Source organism: Chinchilla lanigera, unplaced genomic scaffold, assembly GCF_000276665.1.
Source record: "Chinchilla lanigera isolate Chin_1 unplaced genomic scaffold, ChiLan1.0 scaffold00010, whole genome shotgun sequence".
NCBI lineage: Eukaryota > Metazoa > Chordata > Mammalia > Rodentia > Chinchillidae > Chinchilla > Chinchilla lanigera.
In genome coordinates, this window is record NW_004955411.1 from 14,573,135 (window position 1) to 14,599,451 (window position 26,317).

General features: G+C 38.9%; 1 protein-coding gene across 2 annotated transcripts in view; it reads left to right on the top strand.

Moving 5' to 3' along the window:
- Positions 1 to 22,082, top strand: part of Orc3 (origin recognition complex, subunit 3) — a 67,230-nt gene extending 45,148 nt beyond the window's left edge. For both annotated transcript variants that reach the window (XM_005377732.2, XM_005377734.1), the window contains 7 exons: positions 8,726 to 8,859; positions 12,029 to 12,102; positions 13,087 to 13,187; positions 17,744 to 17,885; positions 19,596 to 19,712; positions 20,584 to 20,663; positions 21,399 to 22,082. In XM_005377732.2, coding sequence (XP_005377789.1) covers positions 8,726 to 8,859; positions 12,029 to 12,102; positions 13,087 to 13,187; positions 17,744 to 17,885; positions 19,596 to 19,712; positions 20,584 to 20,663; positions 21,399 to 21,504 — 754 coding nt within the window. In that variant the 3' untranslated portion in view covers positions 21,505 to 22,082. The remainder of the gene's footprint in view (positions 1 to 8,725; positions 8,860 to 12,028; positions 12,103 to 13,086; positions 13,188 to 17,743; positions 17,886 to 19,595; positions 19,713 to 20,583; positions 20,664 to 21,398) is intronic.
- The last annotated feature ends 4,235 nt before the right edge of the window (positions 22,083 to 26,317 follow it).

Here is a 26,317-nt window from a genome sequence, read left to right on the forward strand (position 1 = left end):
CCCCCCCGCACAGCTTCCCAGGTGCCAGGAGCCCTCCTTCCAGGCGTCTGCGAGGCAGGGGGCCCGAAGAGTAGTTATGTGCCTTGCACTGTTAAGCATAATAAGAATATTTTCCCACTTAATGTAGTACATCTTTATGGTAAAACTGTTATCCTTCCTACAGTCCTGGAAAACAGATAAGAGATTGACTTGCCTAATATTACTTAGCTGCTGCTGAAATCCACATTCTAAGTATGACTTCAAGCTGCTTGTATCATCTGTTGTTCATTGCAAATATCTAAAATACTTAAAAAAGGAGATATAGTAAAGGTTCTGGGTTCAACCCCTAGTACTGTGCAAAAAAGAAAAAACAACAAAAAAAGCATATATATTACTTTTCCTGAAAAATTATTTTTTTCTAAAAACTACTATGTTTATATAGCCATTGGTCTATTTGATGACCATTAAACAACATTTATAAGGAGCTGGGCATGTTAGTACCTATCTTAGTCTTAGCTACTCAGAAGGCTGAGATTGGAGGATCAATTCAGCCCAGGAGTTAGGGACCATCCTGGACAATATAGCAAGGCTCTGTTTAAAAAATTAGTGATAGTACTGGCAAATATTTATGTCATATATGCATGAGTAAAAAAAGAGAGAATTTTATATCACATATTTTTTAAATGTATGCAGTGATCATTAACATGCTCCCCCCAACTTAAATCACCAGTGGTACATGTAGGACCGTCCCATCAGGTGCTATGCAGACCCGAGAGACGTATGAATTCTGGCCCCTTTGTGAACATTTTAGTGGGCTGGGGAGGGTGAGTGAGTGTGCACTTGGCATGTGTGTTATAGTTTGGCTTGTGTGCAGTGGTTCTACAGGTTGTCTTCTACATCCTTTATATAGGATGTGGGTTAATTTATATATAGGATATATGGGTTAATTTATATAGGATGTGGGTTAATTTTTTACTCAATTCTATCATTATATAAAAATATGTATTTTTTAAAAAGAATAAGTTAAAAAAACTTTGGGAACAGAAAATAATAAAAATGATGCTGACCCATCAGTGAACTAGATAAATATTCCTGCTTTTCTAGGTCAGCTATAAAGGACTTTCAGAGGAAAAATTTATCCTTCTATTGGAGAGAACTTCTGAATACCCATCTAGAAATAAAACACCAGACTAGGAGTTTTTCAGACTTCTAAAATACAGATATTTGCATAATTTGATAGTTTCAAGGTCAATATAAATCAGAATCCTTCTTTTAAATTTTGTTTTTTTGTGTTGATGCTTGCCAGTTTCTTATGGTAGATAACTTTATCACTAGAATTGAGGCTTCCCTAGGAAATGTTTGTTCCTCAGGGATGTCTTCTAGATGTAGTTGGCTCTTGGTGTTTATGTCTATCCCAAGAACCTACCTTCCCAGTTTATTAAGGATGAGAAGTTGCTATCTGTTTGGCTCAGCACTCAGTCCTTTTGTACTGGACTGTGTTGATGATTATGACCCCATACAATCACAGTGTTATCATATAAGGAAGAAAAACTGATTATAACATGTGAGGCATCCTGGTTAAAGTAGTACAGTTAGCAATAACAATAGTATCAAGTATAGCCTAGCTACTAACAAACTGTGGTAACTATTAACCTGATACCTTTAACCATAGGAACAAGTTCCACAGTTACATAACAAAGCCCAACATGTACCAGGATTGTATGCAGTGATTTTCCCCTTGCAGAGTGATTTTACCCTGATGGCGGTGGGTAGAGCAGGATAGGAGACAAGAGAGATAAATGAGGTCAAATATAGTAGAAGCAAGACTGGAGGACAAAGGATGTTCACCTAAGTTTTGGGAAACTGGATGACACAGGAGAGAAAGAATGAAAAAAAAGCGAAGAAGTATTGATATGAACCAGAAATAGAAGAGACAGTGTTTGCTCACATTAAGATACCAGAACTTCAAGAGGTAGTTGAGGAAAGAGAGAAAGAAGATGAGTAGAAGAAAAAGAAGGGTAAAAAACCTAAACAGTGAAAAAAGAAAGAAGAAAAAATTTAAAAGTAAAATAGAAAAAACAAAAATAAAAAGAACCACAAAAAACCAAAAACCCAACCGTATAGAAAAAGGATAACCAAACAAAGAAAAAGTAGTAAAATTCATCCAGTGTCCACAGTTTTGTGGTAGTGTCCATGTCAGATCCCAGAAAGGTGCTGTGTACTCCGGCCAAGTTTGCCATGGCATTTGGGCTGGGTGTGGCGCTAATGCTGGCCTCTGATGTGGGGGCTGGGACTGGTCTTCTGTTGCTTCAGTTCTCCCAGACCCTTTACAGAATAGTGGCCCCAGCTGCTTCTGTTCTGTGTGTCTGTGTGCCGGCGCACAACCCTAGCTCACCTAACTTACCACCTCCTGGTTCGTATTCTCGCTGCTGCTTCGGACGTTTCCTGTCTGCTTGCCCCACCTGCCAGCCAGTGCACCTGCACCAGGACCTATTTTCGCTGGCCCCCCAGAACCCTTAACTGGTAGGAACATAATGGATTGGCTGGACCTGAGAGGTACTGCACTTACACTAGTAGCAGGGGATTCTTGGCTTGGAGATAGAGTAATGCAAAATTTGCTTTGCTTCTTAGGGAAATTTACTCTGTCCCTTTGCCCCATCAGTTGAGAATTACTCATCTGGAGTGATCCCATTTGCTTTCAAAGAAGGAAAGCAACGGCAGAAACATTGACTATGTTTTTCTAACTGATAGATCAGAACTAAATCTGAATCCTCAAAGTCTAGCCCAGTTTCTATCCCTATTTCAGTCATTTGAGAAGTGATAATACAGTGGTACCTTGGTTCATGAACTTAATGCTTGCCATGATTCTGGTTGCAAACCAAATTGGAGAAGAGCCAAATCAAATTTCCCCCATAAAGTCAACATTAAACCTAACCATTGGATTTGATTTTGTTCTCAGCCAATTAACTCTGGAAAGAATTAAGTTTGTGAATTAAAGTACCAATGTGAAAGGAAATTTATAAGCTTTTTAGCTGGTAATCCATGTTTGGAGGATATGTATAATTTTCAAATGAGCCAGCAGGGTGCATGAGCTTCTATGAACCCAAAACACCCTACCCGCATCGTGACACCAATCATCTGTAGTTAGCTTTCCCATTGCTGGGACACAGTGCCAAACACCCACTACTTAAAAGAGGAGATGTTTAATTTTGTTCCTGGGTTCTGGCATTCAGTTCATGGTCGGTGTCTCCGAGGCAGAAGTATCATGGTGGAAGGGCATGATGGAGCGAAGATGCTTAGGCCATCATGGCTGAGAAACAGCAGAGGAACAGGGCTGGAGAGGAATAGACACGGGACACAGACCCCAAGTCCATGCCTCCGTGACCCCCAGACACACCAAGAAGTATGGTCCATCCGTCTCTGGGACATAGCCCAAAGCCACTCAGGTTGACACTCAGGGTTAACCACCACATCCTCCCCATGTAAACTTCATTCCCAAGCACATCTTCAACCAGAGTTAATCGCCAAATAAAGACAATAGCTAGTTCCTAATTCCACCTGCACAATGTAACTACCCTGCATGCAACTGAAAGTGCAGCAGTCCCTTCTCTTCTCAGTAGTTATATCTATATTTTGTATTGATCCTGTTCCCCTAGAGAGCCCTAACCAGTACGTCATCTCAGCACAGGGTGCAGACATATAAATGAAAAGAGTCACCGTGGTACTAAGCAAAACCCAGAGGTGAGGGTGCTATGGTTTGGATGTGGTTTGTCCCCCAGTGATTCCTGCCTTGGAAGTTTGGTCCCCGTTGTGGTATTCCTAAGCAGTGGCAGGACTTTTAGGGTGTGAAGCTTATTGCAAGGTTATTAGATCACTGGGGACTCTTTTCTCAGAAAGGATAAATGTAGTACCTATGTGATAGGTAATATTTGTCTGAGTCTCTCCCACCCCCAGCTAGAATGTAAGCTCTGTGAGGAAGCAGTTCTTTTTTAATTTACCAGAGTATACCTCAGATACCCAGAAAGGTCCCTCATGTGCAGTAGGCATTCAGTATATGTCTCTTGAATGCTTGAATGGTTTTATGACTAAGAGGTTGAAACCTCATTTTGAAGACCCAGTTTGAAAAATGCTGGCGTAGTAACTGTTCTCAATCCTTAATATTCTATTTGAGTTTATTTGAATTATTATATGCAACAAACTCAGGTGTCTTTTTTTGGAAACAAGTTCTCACTGGTTGAGGCTGCCTTAAACTCACTATGTAGCCCAGACTGGCCTCAAACTCTCGGCGATCCTCCTGCCTCAATGTCCCAAATGCTGGGATTATAGACATGCACAATAAATTTACTGGAATGAAATAAACTTCTTAAATTTTTAATTATTTTCAAGTAATTCTGTTCAGTTAGAATTGGTTTGTCCAGAGTGCTTGCTGTAGTCTCGCTAATACTAAGATAAGTGAAAACAGAACAGTATTTTTCTGACATTGCCTCTTATATAACTTTGAAAAACAATCAGGTACTATTAGCACTTTATGTTTCACATTTTTCCAGGTACAAATATATTTTTAAAAAATCATACTATGATTTTAGCCTGTATCCCACAACTTACACGTTTTCCCTTTTGTGTTCGTTTTGTGTTTGTCATGGCAGTGTGTGTGTGTGTGTGTTTTGCACCTGGTATTCTGCCATGGACACTGTGCTTTGAAATGCAGCACAGCATGGTTGGTAAGAGCATGCGTGTAAACCAGAATGTCTGGGATAAAATCCCAGCTTTACTAAGCTTTGGGATCCTGGGCAGATTAATTAAGTTCTCTGTGTTTTCTCATCTTTAACCCAGGAATAATAATAGGAGCTACCTAACCAGTATTACATTATGTGACATTTGATACATTTGGGCATATAAATGTTAGCTGTCATTAATAGTACATACTATTTTGTACGTTCTTGTTTAGTCTCGTCATATAATACCCTTTTTCTTCCTTTGAGTCAGGGCAGTCATGGAATTGAACCCAGGGCCTTCACACTGAGCTACATCCACAGCCCTTATTACTCATTCTAAGACAGAGTCTCACTAAGTTGCCCAGGTGGGGCTCAAACTTCCAATCCTGCCTCAGCCTCCCAGAGTGCTGGGATCACAGGTGTGTATCACCACACCCAGCCAATGTCCCATATTTTGAAAGTGTTAACATTTTATTTCATCAGTCCCATATTTGATATGTATTTAAGGTGTTTCTTATTAACTATTACAAACAGTAATCACAAGCCTATGTGTTTATACATTTGAATAATTATTTCCACAAAATGAATACACAGATGTAGACTGAGTCTCAAATATAAAGATAAACCCACCCCAACAATAGTTCAGTGTTTCCTCATAGTCTTGCTATTGCTGGATATTACCAGGCTTAAATATCTTCCTTTGTTTTCCTCTAGTGTTCTCTGAGTGGTGGGTTTATTCTTTATCCTCCTCCCACACCATACTTACAGTTTTATTCTCTCTGAAATACAGTAGTGTGCATAATGTGAGGTGATCTGGTTGTTTTATTTTATTGTTTTTGTTTCAGAGTAGTTATTCTAATACTTGTTTTTTTTCCCTATTGATTTAACGCTCTACCTCTGTCATATAACAAACTTCCATACCTACCTTTATCTTTTTCTGGATTTGTGTTCTCTGATTTACCTGTCTGTTTTTATCTAAGTAAGTACTGTCTGACTTTAATCACTGTAGCTTATAGTTTTTGATACACTAATAGCCCCACTATGGTCACTGAAGTATATATACATTGTTTCTTTTTCAGAAATAATTATTTTCATAAATACTTTTTTTTTTTTTTTTGGTCTTTTTTTTGAGATAGGGTCTCACTCTGCAGTTCAGGCTGGCCTTGAGCTCACTTTGTAGCCCAGGCTGGTCTCGAACTTGCAACCATCCTTCTGCCTCAGCCTCCCAAGTGCTGGGATTACAGGCATGCACCACCATGCCCGGCTGTAGATACATTTTTGATTAATTGTATTTGGTTTTGGAGTATCCACTGGAATTTTGTTTTACAAGGTATTAGAAGTATAGATTTGGAATGCTTTGTATCTTTGCAATATTATTAGAATTTAAACTTTATTCATTTAATCAAGACATTTTAATAGGTATTGCACATTTGTTATATTGTGTGTTCTATAGTTTTTGTTTTTTTTTTTTAGAAAACATATAACTTTATTGAGAGTTTTAAGTCAGATATAGCTTGCGTTGTTTTGGCTAGTCTTTATTTACTGCCTTTCACCCGCTTCTGGCACTTGAGCAGGCTCTAGATCTGATACAGGCTCTGCCTTGACATCAAGGGCATCTCTCTGTACCCTTCTTCTCTCCTCCCACCTGTAGCAGCCTGACATTCAGTTGGTAGCGCTTCTAAAGTTGTTCAACACTAGGTTGCTTGGCAACCAAAAGCTTAACGGGTTGAGAAGATTCTTGTTTATCCTCTAGATTTAGATGTTGATATGACTTGCTGGGTTATATTTCATGTGGACAAAGAATGAAGAGAAAAAATGAAAACTGCAGAGAGATTCAAAACATAACCTCCTCTGGCAACATTCTGGTTTTTTTTTTTTTACCATGTTGAACATGCTGTCTTTTTCCATTACTAGTTGATTACATATGTCTGGATATAGACATACATTTATCATACCTTCCCACAGTCTTACACATATTTATATATCCCTTTACTGTAATATTTCTAGATTTCTTAGATTTTCTAACTATAGAGTCACATCTATATAAATAATGAATTTCATCTTTCTAGTGTTTATATTACTTCTTTTAAAATTTATCGTGGACTGCAGCCTAGAATGATGTTTAATAATGGTAAGGATAGGCATCTTTGTTGATTCTGTGGTTATATAATTGCACTGGAAAAACATTTAGTGAATGATGGTGCAGGGTTATTAATTTCTAATCAGCTTTATCTCAAATCTTTTACATGAAACCAGAGAGTACTTTAAAAGTGTAAAATCTTTCACTACTCTGAAAACTGTATGAACATACTTTTGGCTAAGACTAAGGAATAATAACTCTCTGAATCCCTGGAAGTTTACATGTAAGGTGAGAGAGCTGTGTCCTCCAGTAAAATGGCACATTCGAAGTTATGACTGACCAAGTTTGTTTTCAAAATTATGTGACATGCTGGGGGTTTTGGGGCTTTTTTGGAGGGTGGCACACTGAAGATTAGTAGCGTAGGCTTGACCTTCCTTGATATTCCTTTATTTGTAGCTCAGAATGGGTGCACAATGTGGCGGTGTGTAGCTAAAGTGGGCTACTAATGTGGGCTAGACGTCCCCCAGCAGTCTCTCAGCCGCTTCTTCCCTCTAAGTGAGCCGTTGCAAGTGCTGATCTTGTCTCTGTGACTAAGGCTAGCGCGTAGGTGCAACAGATTATTCCAGTGCTGGTGATTTAGTTAATTCCTAAAGTTTAGTTCCACAGGGCAATAAAAGCCAGAAATTTTAAATAATTGCAAATATAATCAAGAATGAAATGTCTTAGCTTATTTTTCTTTGACCTGTTAGCTGGCTTTCATTCACAAGTAAAACATGACACTTTAGGTAGTTACTGCAGAAAGAGCTTTTATACTTTTTCTTAATACTGGGGGAAAATTTATGTTTTGCCTACCTTACCAGTTTTTATATTTACTGGTTGTAAACTTTTTATTTTGTAAATTTAAATTTTGGTTGAAGTAACTGCTTCATTTCTTAATAGTTTTTATCTCTCATATCTTTTTCCTAATTTAGTTATGTCAATATTTGAACCAAATTTTGTTATTAAAAATGTTACCCTTAAGTTACTCTTATAGGATGACCCATTGAGGTTTTAATTTATTGTTTCTTCATGATTAATGTCAGAACATTTGATCATTATAGTCTGAAATAATGTGTGTCTGCGTGATGCCACCATGTAATCGTTACAGTGCTGACTCCATTTCATACTGTGATGGATGTGATCTTAGTGGAGAGGTCCTGCAGTAGCGACTCTGAGAACACAGTCCTCATTTTAGAGTGTCTGTGTCTGTTCCCCTTCCTAATAAAGCTTTTTCTGTGTAGCCTTGGATGAGTTACTGAACCACTCTGCCTGTGCTAGAAATAACAAGCGGGCCTGCGGACCCTGTTTGAAGTGCAGTGGATAAGCTCATTGGTGTTTATTAAAAGCCCGTAGGAGACACGGTGCTAGGATAAATGGTAATAATAAGGAAATGACTACGACACTTATATTTTTGATGCTTTTAAAGAAACTTGCATTTAGCGTGTCATATTCTCAGTAGAATTTCTTGTCTCTTTTGTACATTTAGATCAGAAAGAAAAGGAAATTAACATAAAACTGTGTGGTAAGCACTGTACTGGACTCTTTGGTTGCATCTCCTCATTTAATTTTTAAGTCTCCATCTAAACTGTGAAATGTATTAGTTGTTATTTCCATTTCATAGACAGGGAAGCCAGACGTACATAATAAACTTGTTCTGTGTTACAAACATAGCAGGTGCCAGAGCCAGGCTGTGAGCTCACATCTTTGTATATTTCTAAACTAAGCTTTATGGTGTAATGTCTTCCGGAATACTTCTAAATGTCGCATATGTTGAGGAGAATCTCTACCAAAGAAAGTCAGTAACTACTAATGAAGAATTTATATGATCTTCTGAGCAGAACCATTAATATGTAAGAGATGTTTTTAAGTATATTAATCTGCCTGTTATATCTCTTCACTGATTCTTTTCTAGGATGTTGGCAAAGGATGAACTGATGACTATTCTTCAGAAATGTTTCAAAGTTTTTAATTCCTCTTCTGAAAACCAGCTTGGCAGCACAAGAAAGAGAATAGAGGAGTTCCTGGCCCAGTTTCAGAGCCTTGGTGGTAAGAGTATAATATCCTGTAAATTCTAGAGGCTGTGACAGTTATTTAACTGAACTGACATGGACAAGCCCTTGTTATGCTGTGCTAAGAGATGAAGAAATAAAGTAGATCGTGATCAGTCAGTGTAACAAGCCCCAGAATGCGAAATTGTAGCATCATAAATAGGCCAGATGCTTCTCTTCTAGATTTGGTTTAAACAGTGAAGAGCATCAAATGGAAAGAAAAAAAATTCACAGTTTAAAGGATTTACTTTTTTTTAAAAAAAGGCAACAGAAAGAAATCCAAAAAGTGAGAATATCAGTCCGTCATAATTGAGGGCTTCTGTTAGGTGTTTCTTAAGCATTTTATCAAGTTTTTTAGAGCATTTTAAACTACAAATCATTTGTAAGCCTGAAAAATTAACTACAAACTGCTTCCACAGCAGTGAGGCTCACTGGTGTGCTGATTACCAAAACATGTATGAAGCTTGTTTTAATCTGACTTACAAAGGCTTAGATTTTCCTCTCCTAAATGAAGTGAGGCAGCCCAGCACTTCCCAGTGTTGTAGGGTAAGAGTTTCGTGTATCGTGTATTTTGCATAGCCTCCCTGTAAGACTTGTATTTGCCGAGTGTTTGGAGTGCCTGATTTTATGTAGCTAGTCATTTTCTGCTACAGATCTGTGTTCCAATGGGGCATCATGACTGATACTGATCATTGACTTTTCTGGGCCCTTCTGTTGCTCTACTGCTAACCTAATAATACAACATTGTTCTGATTAAAACCAAATATCTGGTGTGTACCTTTTAATGTACTTTTCCACTATTTTTCTTTTTTTTTTGTCTTTTTTTTTGAGACTGGGTCTCACTAGGTAGTTCAGGCTGGCCTTGCGCTCACTTTGTAGCCCAGGCGGGTCTTGAACTTACCACGATCCTCCTGCTTCAGCCTCCCAAGTGCTGGGATTACAAGCGTGCACCACCACACCTGGCTCTTTTCCGCTGTTTATGGGGAGTTTTAATGGAGGTTATGGAAAGAGACTGCTTGGTAAATAAGTGCAGAGACATGGCACTGTGAAAGTTTGTATTTGGAATGTCCATTTTAATCCTTTCTGTTTTGGAAAGTGTTACTTTGTCTTTAAAATCCTTTGGATTTAGGAACTGCTTTTGCAGAAAGCTCTCCAGATCTCTCCATTGCTCCAGTGCAAGGCATTTGATGAGTGCTCAGTTATGGTAGACGAAAGGGGAAGTTTGAGGAGAGCAGCATGAGCAGATAGGAGGTAGGAGTTCTCCGCAGGCGCTGAGGGGGTTTCCTGCGGGTTAGGTGTGCACACTGTTCTTTTGCTCCACGGCAGGACCTAATAAACTACGTGAAGTGGGGGTGAGGATGTAGTCAGTGGTGAAGCGCTTGCCTAGCATGTGTAAAGCCCTGGGTTCAATCCCTAGCACTTGAAAAAAAAAAAAAAAAAAAAAACGCAATTCAGAACATAAAAATGTTAAAGGGCTTCCTTGAGTCCACTACAGCCAGACACTAAACTCCAGGAAGAGAAAGTAATTTGTTTGAAATTAGACAGTTGGTAGCACCTAGACTAGAGCCCACTTCTCTTAACCACCAGTTCACTTTTTTTCTCACCAGTTCACAATTGTAAAGCCCCCAATTCCTTATGGAATATAAATAGGGTAAAAGGCTTAGAAGAATATGTAAGTTTCAATCTTACACAAAATTGGCCAAATGGGGATTTCTGTAAAAAAGAAACTGCAAATATAATAATTTTTATTTTAATTTTTGTGATACTGGGGATTAAAGTCAGGGTCTTCCAACTGAGCTACAAATTAAAGGAAAACCACCATGTTGAAGAAATGTCTGTATTTCTCAATTTTTCAAAAATCATATAACAAAAGTGTAATCAAACTCCCTGTATTGAGTAAATAGAAGTATTTGACAGTGTGTTATCTCTGATTCTTTACCATTAATTACACATTACAGTTCTGGCTTAGAATTGTAGTTGGAAAAGCTAGGAGAGGTGACCAGTACTCTAGGAGGCTGAAGCAGGAGATTGAGTGTTCTAGTACAACCTGGGCAATTTAACCACTTGAGACCCTCACTCAAAAAATGGGCCGGGCATGGTGGCATACGCCTGTAATCCCAGCACTCGGGAGGCTGAGGCGGGAGGATCATTGTGAGTTCGAGACCAGCCTGGGCTACAAAGTGAGCTCAAGGCCAGCCTGAACTGCATAGGAGACCCTGTCTCAAAAAGACCGAAGGAAAAAAAAAAAAAGGGCTGAGGATGTAACTCAGTGCAAAAGCCCTGGGTTCAATTCCCAGTACCACTAAAAACTTAAAAATTACAGTTGGGGAGGGTTAGGTGGGGCCGAGTGTCGTATCAGATTTATTTTTGAGGCTCTGCTACATGTTAATGAAATGGAGTAAAGAATTTAGTAGATAACCTCAAGTTGTGTTTTTCTTGAGCCAGAAATGATTAATAGCTAAAAAGAAATGTATTCTTTGAAGATAATGTGTATTCCCCAGCTGTATCCCCTTGTCTTAGGTTTGGGGCAAACCAAACATGTGATGTCAAAATTTCTAAGGTGCACTTACACTTGGAAGAGGGCGTCAGAGGCTCATGTGCTGCAGAAGCACAGCTGCACATTTTTACTAGTCAGGGATTTCTGTTCCCTTTGCCGAAGACATACCAAATGTTTTAGTGGACGATTTTACAACTTGTACAAACTCCCCCTTCATACTCAAAAAATTTGGGATCAAAAATAGTGAGTTGGAAGGTGGAAATCAGGTTTGCCAGGGTGTAGTTTGTTATTTACCATCTTAATTTGTGTGATTGTTTCTTTCAAAAAGCTATTTATAGCTGCATAGATATTCAGGGCTTTGTGTTGCTGATTTGAGGGGACTGTGCTGGGTTATATTTTGTTTTCATGGTGATAACACTTTTAAAATTCCATAGTTTGTTTTTGAAGACCTCATTACAGCTTAAATTATATAATATTTATTGACCTTTACCTTCCGGAAGAAACCTTGATTCTTCCCGATGAAACCTTGATCTGATGAAACCTTGATCCTTTGCCACACTGGGGTGGGAGTAAAGATGAAATGTTTACTTCCTTTGGATTAGCACAAATGTTTGTTCTCCTGACTTGGGTTTACCCTCGTTGCTATATAGTGGTTTTATGTTAAAAACAGATGCCAAAGAGGAAGATGCTTCCGGGTCACAGCCCAAGGAGCTTCCGAAGACAGACCTCTATCATCTTCAGAAGGTCAGGTCTCTTCTCTTTTCCTTCTGGTTACATGGTATTTTGCTCTCCCTTTTCTCAATTTGTTGTCCAGATTTCTTTTTTTAAACCACAACCAGAGACAAGCGCAGCTTGTAATTCACGTATAAATTGAACTTCCTGTTTTTCCCCCTGCTATCCTCACTTCTGATGTTCACAGGCTGCAATTTACTAGACAGTGTAGATGAGAACTGTTTCTCTGGTCTCAGAAAAACAAGTAAATGGCACCAAGGGCAAATGGGAACATGGGTGCAAAAAAAATTGTTTTATTTATCAGATGTATTTTTTTTTTATTTGATCAAACATTCAAAAGAGCCTAAGTCATTAGTTTTAGATACATCTCTTGATTTTTTTAAAATGCATATTCACATTCTAGTATAGAGCAGAAATTGACCTACAGTATGTCCAGTGTGTTCTTTTTCCAATCGTTCTAACTTTAGGATCTTTATTTTCAAGATGAAGAACGTTGTTGGTACCGTAATACCAAATTGTAATAAATGACGCAGAAAATTTCAATTTAAGTGAAACAAAACACATGGAGTTTATTGTTAGTATGGCAAAAGGGCAAGGTAGTAGTAGCCAGGGTTGCCATCTTCCTGCTCCTCCTTTTCATCCTCCTCCTCCCTTTTCCTCTTCCACCTTTTTTCTTTTCTTCCTCCTCTTGTTCTTCCTTTTAAGTGAACCAATAGATTATGAATCGTGAACACTCTGTCATGTAACTTAGTATGAAGCAAACTGCCCTTTTCCTCTCTCCCTGAAATTCCACTTGATGTGTATTTAAAGCAGGACATCCAGGAGGAGAGGTTTTTGCCAGATCGCCTTAGAAATAAACAAACCCATTTTGATCTGGTTCTTGTTCTGCACATCCTGCCTTACGGAAAGAGCATCAGCCTCCACCTGAATAACAGTTCCCTCTGAAAGTTTTTCTGTCTCAGAATTGTCAAGAAAGGTGTGTTCTTTCACCCATAGTCCTTACTGGAAATGAAGGAGTTAAGAAAATCAAGTAAGAAGCAAACCAAGTTTGAAGTACTCAGAGAAAAAGTTGTGAATTTCATTGACTCTTTAGTAAGGTGAGTTTTGCTGAAAAGACGTGCTTTTCTCCCAAATAACATGGGTGTGGTGGCTGTCCACAGCCAATCTAGGTATTTTCTCTTCCCCTTTTAGGTTCCTCCAGCACAGCTTAGAATTATTTATTCCCTTTCTAGCCTTATTAAGATGTCTAATGAGAAACTTAGTTCTTTTTCCACTGTCAGTTAAAAACACAGTTTTAAGAGCCAGGCCTGGTGGTACCCACCCGTAATTACAGCACTGGAAGCCTGAGGCAAAAAGATTGCGAGTTTGAGGCCAGCCCATGCTACGTAGTACACAAAAGCAGAAAAGGAAGAAGAATGGAAGGGAAAGGGAATGAGAGGGCAGGGTGGGGGGTGGATTTACATTTCATCCCATCCATTAGGCTAGGTGGGGAGATCTAGGGAGTTACACGTGGTTTTTGCCTTATGATAACAGGTGTTTGACTTACACTTTATCATTGCTCATCTTTTGTAGTAGTTAATGGTGAATCTAGGCCAAACCCAGAAAACAGAGCAAATTTGCCATACTTCTCTATTTTGTCCTGAGCAAAGAACTTCTAATTTTAAATAATATGAGTGCAACTCATTGTAAAAACTGAATTCATGTTGAAGCAGGCATCTACTCAGTAAATGTAGAAGCCTGCTCTAGTTTTGCCAATATTTTACAGTAATTCCTTCTTGGGAAACCTGGATCATCCTGAATCATGGAATCATTTATAAGCCAAAACCAGTTTTATGAGTGTGAAATCACCCGTCTAAACAACCTTTCAGGAGCTTAGGCTATGTTACAGGAAAGAAACGAGAAGTATACAAAATAAAGTGATTTAATACTTTAAAGAAAAAAGGGTATATCATTGCTTATTGTCTTTTAATGGAAGTTCAAACTCAATAGCAGGAGAGGCACTGAACAGAGTAACGTAATGAAAGAATGGCAGCTTAAGTATTGAAAATAAAGAACGGGTTTCTGACAAATAACCTGTCTTTGCTCAAAGTGAAAAGTTCCATGTTCCAGGACAGTGTGAGAGCAGAATCATTGTCCAATTTATCGGAGAGAAAGTATTAATGCTATGAAATAGGGAAAAATAATCAGCCAAGTATGATAAGAAGGTCAAAAACAGAAGTGTATAATAATACAGTGCTGCATTCCAGTATTAAATTGACCTGCTGGTCAAAAATTACATTTTAGAACTGATAGAGTTAACTTTGTCCTCCAAGGCTCTCCTATTCTTGTAACTTCTAGCCCTAGGCTCCAGACTTTTCTTTTTGTCAAGTTATAAGTAAAAATAAATTTGCCAAGTAATTTAGCATCATTTATAAGCCAAATATCAGGTCCGTGAGTTCCTGTAAATCTCAAATTGTAGGCTCTGAAGTCACTCCGGCTATTCCCCTTTAACGGGGAATGATGTTTGACCTAGTATATCTGACTTTTTAACCTGAGAAATTATTGAAACAATGCTGAGCATGACTGAAATGAGTTCTGTTGTGAAACCACAAAGTCTCGCATACTAGCATCTACTCTCTCTACCAAGATTATCTGTCCCAGGAAGGAAGAGATTAGAACTGTAGCATGATAAAGCTAAAAGGAACAAAGGGCTTATGTGGCAGCTGAAGCCCGGAGAGAGGTTATGAGTCTGCCGATGTGACGCAGTCCCGGTCTCCTAATACCCGTCGGAAGGTCTTCTCCATTTCTGCACGCTGCCCCAGTGCCCACATACAGATGTAAATGGACTTGGAGTTCTACAGAAAAGATGGCTTTTAAAAATAAGTATTAGCAGTAAACTTCAGTAGGCAGGATTCACAGTGTATCATGAAGAGCTCTCGGCAAAAGTATTGGCAATCAAGAACGAGTTCCCTGGGCCGGGGATACAGCTCAGCCGCCCGGCGCCTGCCTAGCAAGCACAAGGCCCTGAGTTCAATTCCCGGTTCTAAAAAAAAGAAAAAGTTAGGGGCTGGAGATGTAGCTTAGCGGCACAGCACCTGCCCAGCAAGCGCAAGGTCGTGAGTTTGATCCCCGGTACCAGAAAAAAAACAAAAAAAGAAAAAGTTGCCAAAGAGCCAAGAAAAAAATTACCATTTTCTAAGTTACTGTTTTCACCAAAATTAAGGTCCACTTCGTAGCCCTTGTTCACAGGAATCCTATCAGCTCCCCCAGCGCCTTCTCTCTGGGGGAGAGCCTATCATCTGTTGTAAACTGATCTCAGTCCAAAATGAGGGTCACACAGTGCTGTGGTGCCAGGTTCATCACTTATTTTTTCTCACAGCAGATAAGTTGCAGAAGTGTATTTTTATGCCCATCTCTAAGTCTACAGTTGGACAAAAATTAGGATGTATGCCGCTGTTTTGTCACTGTTTTTCAACAGCTGTAGTCCAGTAGAAACAAAATAAAGGCAGATATTTTGTATGCCTCTGATGGTTATTCTTTGAGGATACCAACAAATGGCCTTCTGCCTTAGGATTTGCCTGAATTTCTAAACATTAAATGTAAAGACATTTAGAAAGAAAAGCCAGTGCGAGGCAGTAGTTTCTGTACTTGATTCTCTCTTGTTCCCTTGTTAGAAGGGAATGAATAGCAAGAACTTTAACAGAGTATTTTAATGACATCATGGTAGTGATTGGGAAATAACTGCACCAGGTTGGTATAGGAAGAATTTATGGTTGGAAATTACAAGCTGGTAGCCACCCAAGCAGGCAGTTAACGTCACAGAAATAATTTCCCCAGATGGTAGCACATTATCTCAATCTTAAGTAATTGAGATGGTAGTAGAATGTTGGCCCTCAGTGAGTACCATAGTCGTTGCAAATGGACTTTATTCCAGCCGACGCTAGAGAAGGAGTGCCGTCTAGGAGCAGGTGGACAGTCTAAGTAGCCCTTGAGGTAGTAAGAGTGAGATGGTGAATAGTGATACGCCTGTTTTTATTTCCTCTCTTCTTCAAAGCCACTGACCACACCAGGCTAGAGCAGATATAGGGACATTTTCTAGGAAATGGTATCCTCCCCAAAAAGGAAAGGCAAGACACTTGGAAAAAAAGATATAATGTCTGTGCTGTCTGAACTGAAGTAGCTACTTTTCTTTGCCTACACTAATAGGAGCAGAGCTAACAATGTCATGTAGCTTACATATATACTTTTAGCTCACGGCTAGACTAAGCCCTGGGAATCTGCTTTATGGAGGCATGTGAGTTAACTATTTTAATCCACTTAGTAATTTATTGCTATCTTTGGTTGTGTGTCCAGCCAGAGCCTCTCCCTGCCAGTTGGCCCCCTCCAGGCTACCTAAGAGCAATTTCCCTGTCATGCCACAGACCAGCTGGTGGGCTTATTATACATTCAAAAAGAACTTCATAATGCCTTGTTTTCTAAGTTCAGATTTCACCAATTGGTTTGCCATTTAGCATATAGGTGAAAAAGAGAATTCCAAATGATGCTGGATTTTTTAAATTGAAATTTTATTAATAAAAGGCTGGCCATGCTGGTGCACACCAGTAATCCCAACATTCAGGAAGCTGAGGCAGGAGAATCACTGAGTTTGAGGCTTGAGCTGGGATGCATACTAAGTTCAAGGCTAGACTGAACAACATAGTAAGACTCTGTCTCAAGAAAACAAAAAGGAAAAAAAACCTTAATGAACAATGTATTTTTCAGTACTCTGAAACTAAAATTTAGTCTTTTGTGCCTTCAAAAGTAAAAAGTAAATCCAGTATATAAATAATTTCTAAGGTATCATTTCCGTGAAAGACATCAGCTAAAATGTGTGTGTATGTGTGTATGTGTGTGTGTGTGTGTGTGTGTGTGTGTGTGTGAGAGAGAGAGAGAGAGAGAGAGAGAGAGAGAGAGATCCAGGGAGAAAGAGATCCAGAGAGAGAGAGATCCAGAAAGTATTCCCTTAACTATAAAATCCCAGCCCGAGGGCTATACTTAACACTAAGAAAAGAACTGAATGTTTGCTATGGAGAGAATGTGGATATCTGTTTTCTAAAGAATTTAAGAAATTCATTAGTATTTTAAGGAATTATACTTTAAAGGTTTTAAGCTTATATGTAATGTAATGTGTAGGGGGTGTGTGTATGTGTGTGTATAGATATATTTCTAAAGGTTTAACTCAGAACTGAAATACAGATATTCCTTATAAAGAATCTAGAGGAATTTTTTTTAAATGTGGGCTGGCTGTGATGGCACATGCCTGTAATCTCAGCCTCCTGGGAGGCTGAGGCAGGAGGATTCAAAGTTCAAGCCCTTCCTGGGCAACTTAACCAGACCCCCCATCTCAAAATGAAAAGTACAAAAAGGGCTGGGGATGTAGCTCAGTCAAAAGCCCTGGGTTCAGTCCTTAGTACTGCAAAAAATAATAACAGTAATAGTAATAGTAATAATGTATGGATAAAGTGCATTTTTGAGTGAAATTGCACTAGATCCACTATTGGGGTTTTGTTTCTTTTGTGTATTGATTTTGCTTTTTAAGTAAATTGTTCAACCCTACAAAGAGATCTGATAAAACAGTTATTACGAAGATAAACCTATACATGTCCAAATGCTGACACCTGACTGGCTATTTCAGAGAATACCTTCTGCCTCCTGAGACGCAGCCGCTCCATGAAGTGGTGTACTTCAGTGCGGCCCACACTCTCCGGGAGCACTTAAATGCTGCTCCGCGAATCGCCCTCCACACTGCACTCAACAATCCTTATTATTATCTAAAGGTAAGAAGCAAATTTAGTTCTCTGACAGTCCAGCTCAGGCTCCAAGCTTCACTGTCATAAAACATTATGTTTGCCGTTGCATTTTAATGAGCAAAGAGTTGAAAACTTAGAGTTGCACCTCTTATATATCTTGTAAAAAGTATTTGGAGAGAATTTCCAACTTATTGAAGTAGGCAAAGGATGTTGCCAATTTTTGACCATATGAAACTGTCTTTGCCTTTCACGTGATAAAACTATAAACTAGGTCATAAGCAGAAGCCTGAGAGTATAATGCTGCTTAGTCTTGTAAAAATAAAGGAAATGTTTCCTGCAGACGTAGCAACCGAAAATGGTCAAACGATGTAGCCTAATGAAATTACTTAACGATTCATGTTGTTTCTAATGGAAAAAAATAAAACTTTTGGATGTCACCTTGGATTTTAAACCAGAGAAAATCTATTTCGGAGAGTATCTGCAGAGCGAGTATAGGAAATGGCCAGCAATCTGCCTCAAAAACGCCTGGGGTAGCAGAGCCACTTGCCTAAAATCCAGACGCAGCTACAAGTCATGACCAGCTCTTTCTGCAAGGGAGATTAAGGCAGTTTAGGGTTTTTAAAACTAGCCTTCTTATGACAGGTAATATAAGCACTGCTAAACATTTAGGATGCTATATGATATGTGAAATAATTTGGGAGGAGTTGCAAGTTACCAACTTAGTTAAGTACCTAGAGGTAACTTCCCAGGAAAGATACTTAAGACATGCTCGCTTCAGCAGCACATATTTAAAAGATCCTTAAGAAGTGGCTTCATGATACCCATGAAGAACAGCTCAGCTTACTGGCTTTCCATTGCAGAATGGCACACAAGCATGCTCAGTATTTTAAGAGAGTACTGAGTCCAAAGAAGTCAGTGGTTTCTAATGATGGTGGTAATAGCTTGAATGATTTCATATTTTAAAAAACAATTATTTTCAATATATAAATCACAAATTAAAATCCTTGCATCATCTTTCTTCTGGCTAATGGTCTGTCACAGAAGAAAACCAGTAGGATTTTGGCAGTCTTTGGGAACATATAATACCTTGTGTAGATTACGTATGTGAGGTCATAGGTTTCTTTTTTTTGTTTTGTTTTGTTTTTTTTTCCGGTACCGGGAATCAAACTCACGACCTCGAGCTTGCCAGGCAGGCGCTGTGCTGCTGAGCTAAATCCCCAGCCCCAGGTTATGTATGTGAGACTTTGTGTTTCTTAGAAGAGCCGTGGATTTCAAATAGGTTGAAAAACACTGATGGTTTCCATAGGGTTTAAGATCTGCAATGCTGAAAAGGTAGTCTTTTCTTTGAGAGACAACTTACACTCTTACTAGTGATATGCTGGTATTTACCAATACAATGTTGTAATTGCTAGAATTTGGCTAATTACAGATGTTGTAAGTATCATTTCATGAACTGTTTCTAAAGAATTCTGTAAACTTTTTATGGCAATCAGAAATGCATTATGATCTAAGTAAATAATAATTTATGATTAAAATGAAAATTTTGCTTGTCTTCTGATCTTACATTTTTCTAATGATAAGGACTTAGAGGGCTTTTAATCAGGACCTAAACCTAAATGGGAATTTAATAGAGGAAATTAAAAATATTCCATTTAGTAGTTTACTAAATTGAGGTGTAGAGGGATTCACTAGTGTCTGATTTTGTTCCTAATCATTTCTAGTACTGTTATTTTTTAGAACGAAGCACTGAACAGTGAAGAGGGCTGCATTCCAAATATTGCCCCTGACATCTGCATAGCATATAAACTGCATTTGGAGTGTAGTAGACTGATCAACCTTGTGGACTGGTCAGAGGTAGGTCAAGGAAAAAGAATAAGCTGTTCAATAAAATATTTTTATACTTTTGGTATTTCTGAAATCGTCTTTTTAAAATAGCTCATCTTTTATTACAAAAGCGTAAGTTGCATCATACTTCAGAAGTTCCTTAGAAAGTAGCACTCAGCAATCCTCCAAGTCTCCCGCTCTCTGACCCTGCTTTCTTCAACCAAGCCCATTCCGTGTTCACGCCAGGTCAAAATTTAACATATGATCTAACCTAATAGCATTAAACAAAAGTTGAACAGTTCAAGTCAGTTCTGTGGTATCCACAGTTATTTATATTACTGACTACTGTTTCTCTTCTTGTATAAAAGAAGTTAGAATAACAGATTTAGAGATCAGGAAGTACAAGGAATACTTGGCAAGGCAACTGCCAGCTGTTGTTATTCTTTAAAACAAGTATGTGTATTTCTTTCCCCATCAGAAGAGTGTTACAAAGATCTTAAGTCTGTTGAAGGCCTTATTTGACAGATACTACTATTGAAAAATAGCTGTAATTGCTGCCTTCAAGAAAAGAGGGCATTCTGCTGGGGTAGGGAGTAAAGGATTCAGGGCTTTCTTTGCCTTTTAACTTCGACTAGCTTTGTTTCTCCTTTTCCTTGCATATGTCTCAGTTCTCTGCAACAAGGTTATTGAGAAACCATGACATTATTTTTCAGTGTATAACTAGTTTCAAATGGTCATCAGTGGTAAGGATTTGATATAATGAAGAAAAGGAAATGTGCCAGCCAGCTATCAGCAGCAGCAGTGGCAAACCAGGCTTAATTATACAACCATCAAAGGGAGTGTGATAAAAGATACTTGGCAACTGTGAGATTTTTTTTTCTCCTCTCTTTGTACCCAAAAGGCTTTTGCAACAGTTGTGACAGCTGCTGAAAAAATGGATGTAAATTCTCCGGCCTCAGAAGAAATGAATGAAATAATCCAGTATCCTTTTAAAACCAGTTCTACAGTGTCCAAGTGCAGAGTGTAAAATTAGTTTCTCGGGCTGGGGGTTTAGCTCAGTTATAGAGCATGTGGTTAGCATGCATGAGATCCAGGGTTCAGTCCCCAGCACCAAAAATGAAGTTCGTACTTTCTCCAGATCTACATTACAGCATTACAGAGATTCATAAAAACAAGTTACTATTAACCATATCATCCCAGAATACCTTAAATTTCTAAAATTCTTAACCTAATCTAAAAGGAGATCAAATCTAAAGTATTTGGTCTCCGATTGATATCAAGATGATATTCCAAAATTTACCAAAACTGGAACTTTTATTATTGAATTCTCTATTTTTCCAATGTATTTTAGAAGTTAAGATGGAGAGCAGTTTTTATACTGTGAAAAATTAGATTTAAGCATTAAGTAGTTTTTCCATTCATATCTTGTTGACACTGGAATAAGATGTCAATCTGGAAAACACTAAATATAATTTAAAGGTTATAGTTTAATTTTTTTGACCTATGTGTCAAAAATACAACACAGCCGGGTGTGGTGGTACATGCTTGTAATCCCAGCACTCGGAAGGCTGAGGCAGGAGGATGGTTGCGATTTCGAGACCAGCCTGGGCTACAAAGTCAGCTCAAGGCCAGCCTGAACTGCATACTGAGACCTTTCCTCAAAAAAAAAAAAAAAAAAAATACAATACAGCCAATTTCCTTAACTTGAATCTCCAGTGCCCGGTTCATTAGAGCTGTTTCTGAGCTAGAACTTTTAGGATTTATAAAGCCTACCAAACGGAAGACTGACCATGTGGCAAGGCTAACATGGGGCGGCTGCTAAAAAGGAAATAAGTGAAGCTTCAATTACCACATTTTGCTTAAAGAGAAAAATGAGACCAGTCATATTTATATGCCACTGGAGAAGACTATTTTTGTGACAAAAATGTAATCCCCTTATGTTTAAGCAGAAAGTACACTGCTAACCCCAAACAGGTGTATATTAAAACTTCGGAGTAGTTTAGAATCCAACAAATAACACGCTTAAATTATAATTAAAACCTCTCAAACATTATTGTACTTTCCACAGTCGATATTAAATTACAAGTAAATCTTCTGGATCACATATATAAATACAGTAAGTTTCTTCATCCAGGAATATACATGATGGGGAGCAGTGCTCCTTCCTCTACCTCTCATTTTTTGCACTGGCATTTGTCACTGTCGGCCCTCAAGTACATGAGTATCCTACAAGGTTGTTTCTTCTGGTGACTACTAGACTGCTTTTGCCTCCCATTCCCTTTAGTCTTAAAACTTGCAAGGTTCCAAGCTGTTTGGCCTTAAAGGTAGTAAATGTTGTACTTCTGGATGACCCATCATGGAATCTTACCGGCAATAAAAATAAATTTCTGTTATGTGAAATCACTGAGTCTATGACTTACCTTTACAGTAATTACTTCAACATAGTTTCTCAATATTCGACTCCTCCTTCAGTCAAATGTGTCCTTAACCATGTGTTTTTGTATAATGGTTGCTAAAAGTCCAAAGAATATGTATGTGATTTTAAGGATTTTGTTCCATTTTTGCCTATTTAAGTGAGGCGGTCAGCCACAGGGAAGGTTTCCAGTACTGTGTTAATAAGGATACTGTCAATATATCCAGTGTGGTTTCTTCCAGCTTTTAACTGCAAGCACTATATGAAATTGTTTAGGAACCATTTCTTTAAACAATATTCTACAGCAGAGGCTTACAGTAGAAGGTACAGAGGAACTGGCCTCAAAACCCAGCAGATTTACCTCAGCTCAGGCACAGGTTCCCGGAGGTAAGTGGCCCTGCTGTACTTTTTTCTACCGGGTATTTAGCTGAACTCATGTAATCTAAATGTATGTAATGGGGGCTGGGGATTTAGCTCAGTGGCAAAGCGCCTGCCTGGCAAGCGCAAGGTCCTGAGTTCGGTTCCCGGTACCGGAGAAAAACAAAAACAAAACAAAACAAAAAAAAGTATGTAATGCAGTGAATCATGTTGATTTTCTTGTCTTACTTAAAGATGGAAACAAAAGCATGATGGAAACTGCCCCCTTTTCATAGTGAGTACCCTAAATGAAATGAAATGAAAAAACATGAAGCCAACTGTGATAACTATCAGTGGAGCCTATGAAATAGCAGTTTTGTTTTGGTTCCTTAATCCAGGAAAACTGACAACCTCAAGCAGAATTTACAAAGGGAGTATTTTTACTCAATCATTTTGTTTAATAGACTACTGATGTGAAAACTCTGAATTAGTTGAATTTGATTCAGAAAATACTATGTGCTAGGCCCTGTTGTAGGCACTTGTGGCACTTCAGGAAACAGACACTTGCTTTTATTGTACTCTAGCAGAGGGAGAACAGATAATTATGTTAAGATTACAGAAAAGAAACAGCAGTGTAATAAGCAGGATGTCAAGTTGCAATTTTAAACGAATTGGTCAGAGCACGCCTCACTCTAAGATGTCTGAACATTTCCGAAGTGGTGAAAGAGTGACCGGTGAAGTCTTCTGAGAAAACACTACAGGCAGAAAGAGCACTGAAGGACTCAAGTCCTGAAGCAGAAGTATGCTAGCCCCACTGGAGGAGCGGCAGAGATAGCCACTGTGGGCAAGGCACAGCAAGAGTTCAGTGGAACTGAATCGGGTGGGCTGGAATGCAGGTAATTTAGGGCTTCGTAGACCATTTCAAGATCACTTTTTCTTAGCTAGGAAACAATAAAAGGCCCTTAAATAACCACTCTAGATCGTGTGAGAATAGAAACAAGTAAGGCAAAATAAAGACCAGTTAGGTAGGTGGTCACTGAAATTAGCCAGACAAGCCGTAATAGTGTCTCACACTAGTGTAACAGTGATAGAGATGCTGAGATTTTAAGTGGACCAAAGTTAGATGGGTCCAAGATGGACTTTGGCTAAGATAACGAGAAGCATGGAATTGCCAGTGGTTAGGGCTTGCTGTGGTTTGACTAAGTGTCCCCCAAAAGCCCGTGTGTCTCCAGAGTAAAGGCTTGGTCCAGCATGGTGCTACTGGGAGGTGGTAGAACCTTTAGAGGTGGGGACTAGTGGGAGACTCTTAGGTCACTGGGGGTGTGCCCCAGGGTAACTGTGGGACCCTAGCCAGTCCGCTTTCCTGTTTGCTTACTGGCCAGTGTAAGTGGTTTTGCTCCATCATGGACTCCTGCAATGATGCACTGCCTTACCACAGACCCAAAACAAGGAGACTGATTTATCACAGACTAAAACTAAAATGGTTAGTCAAAATAAACCAATTCTCTTTATTAAGTTGATTACCTAAGGTATTTTTGTTACAGAGACAGAAAAGTTATCTAATGTGGGTATTTCATTATACTGACAGAAAGCTAATACTGGGATCCTTGAGAGGAAACAAAAGGAGTTTGGTTTAAGCCATAAATTTTGAGATGTGTTACTAGCTAGTCACAAAGGTATGAATACGATCTGCTATCCTTATGATAAAAATGAGATCACTAAGTATGAAAAGATGAGGCAAGGTGCTCGGGGACATGCCCATGTTTATTAAAGTTCAAGGAACTAAAGATTGGTCCAGGAGGAAAAGTGAATCCTGAAGAGCAGCCAGTAACAGACAAGCCAACTGAGGAGTATCCAGGTAAAGTGCTGTCTGTTGATTAAAATTAGCAATTTAGAAAGCTTTGATGCCAATAGTAGTGTAGTAGTCAAGATACAGCCTAAGCACATGTCCAAATCCAGCATTCACCCTGGAAAAGCCATGTATTGTATGATGTGCCAGTGGAGCCCACTAGCATCCCCCTGTACTTTTGTACAAAGTTATTGTACAAGATTAAACATCAAAAGGTTTAATCTGAAAGCTAAACCTTTAGACCTCACTTCTAGTTTATAGCAAGTTCAAAATGGTAGCACAAGGAAGTACTCAACAGGCCTGGGTCTCTCTAGAACGTTGGAATCTTAACTGAATCCCAATGATGAGAAGGCCGTAAAAAATACTGAGGTGACAAACTGGAAAAAATGAGCATGGACCTGATGTTAAATTCGGGCAGTATTTTTCAGTGGGATAACAGTACTAAGCTGAAGTACACGATTCTTAGGAGATACCTGCTTAGTAACTGTCCAGTTTAAGTGGATCACTCTAGGAAGACTCTTCCAACTTTCCCGTGTATAAACTTTTTCCTAAAACAAGTTGGTGGAGGATTGATTAGAAGATGTTTAGAAAATTGAGTTTTGTTATAAAGGGCAATAATAAAGAGTAATAGCTGGAGGAGGGACACAGAATCAAGTTTTGGATTTTTTTTGTCGGGGGGGGGGGTTGCCACACTCAAGATTGAATACATTACCACTCATCTATATCCCCAACCCCTCCCCCTTTTTAAATTTTGAGACAGGGTCTCATTAAACCTGAACTTGAACTTGTGATACTCCTGCCTCAGCTTCTGCCAGGCCCAGCCTCAAAAAGTTCTAGTAACATTCATTATGCATGTGAGGATGAGACAGTAGAAAAAGTGAGACGACTACCGGAGCCATGACTGAATGAGATGTGGTTTGCATCTCATGTACCTCATCTAAGGCAGGTGGATGCAGTGAAGATGGACAAGGATAGAGTTCTGCTCTAGCAGAATATTCACTGAACACCAATGAAGAAAGCAGCCAGAGACGAAGTCAGCTGTTTCCAAACCCTAGCGGCTTAGACCACGTAGCAGCATATTAATACAGTCAGCAGTCTTCCTTGTGCCCCCCGTCATCTAAAGCAGCCTCCTAAGTAATACTGCTGACAGAACTGGTTTAGGAATCATTCTCTTGGTATTTTCAACCTCCAGTATTTATTTTACTCACATCACCTACTTTTCCTCAACAATACAAAGAAATGTACCTAGCTATACATGTCCTTGTTAATCCAAGAGTTACTGGGCAAATTTTAATTAACCAATTAACAGCACCATATCACAACTGACTTTTCTAAAAGAATTAAGATGACTGTCAACTGAATTCTGTATCTACTTAGTGACAGCAATTCCTGGGACTGTTGGGAATTTAGAATCCCTAAAGAATGTAATCTTTCTACTGATACTATATGTTGTTGGTACGTAGACTAACCAACTGCTGACTCCATCTAATTGTGTAACAATCCAGGAAACATGCATATTGCTGAAATTATTTTACACCACTTTTAAGTACATAGTACCCTGTAACTAGGGCTTCCTGGTGAACTGATACACAAGAATTTTCTAGGGCAGGGAAATTTATTTTTGATCAAAGCTGAGTCTAAAAACCCTGTAACTTAGTACTCCATTCAGATTGCCAGCACTCTTTCTTTTAGTACCTTCCAACTAGAAAAATCCAGCAGCTCTTAAAAATATGCATTTGTAGAAATTTACACATGCTTAAGAGTATTTTGTCCTTACTGGAGCTAACAAGGGATAGAACATGTTTGCACTGCTTACATTCTCTTAAAAATGATATCCCATTAAACCAGTAGTTCTCAGCTGGGACCATGGTGTCCATGGAGGAGCAGCACCGTGGCAGCCTGGAGACCCTTAGTTGTCACAAGTTGTGGGGAGGGAGGAAAAAGTCTAGAGATGATGGTAAACACCCTGTAACAGGTACGGCCTCCACAACAAAGAATGATCTGGCCCAAACTGCT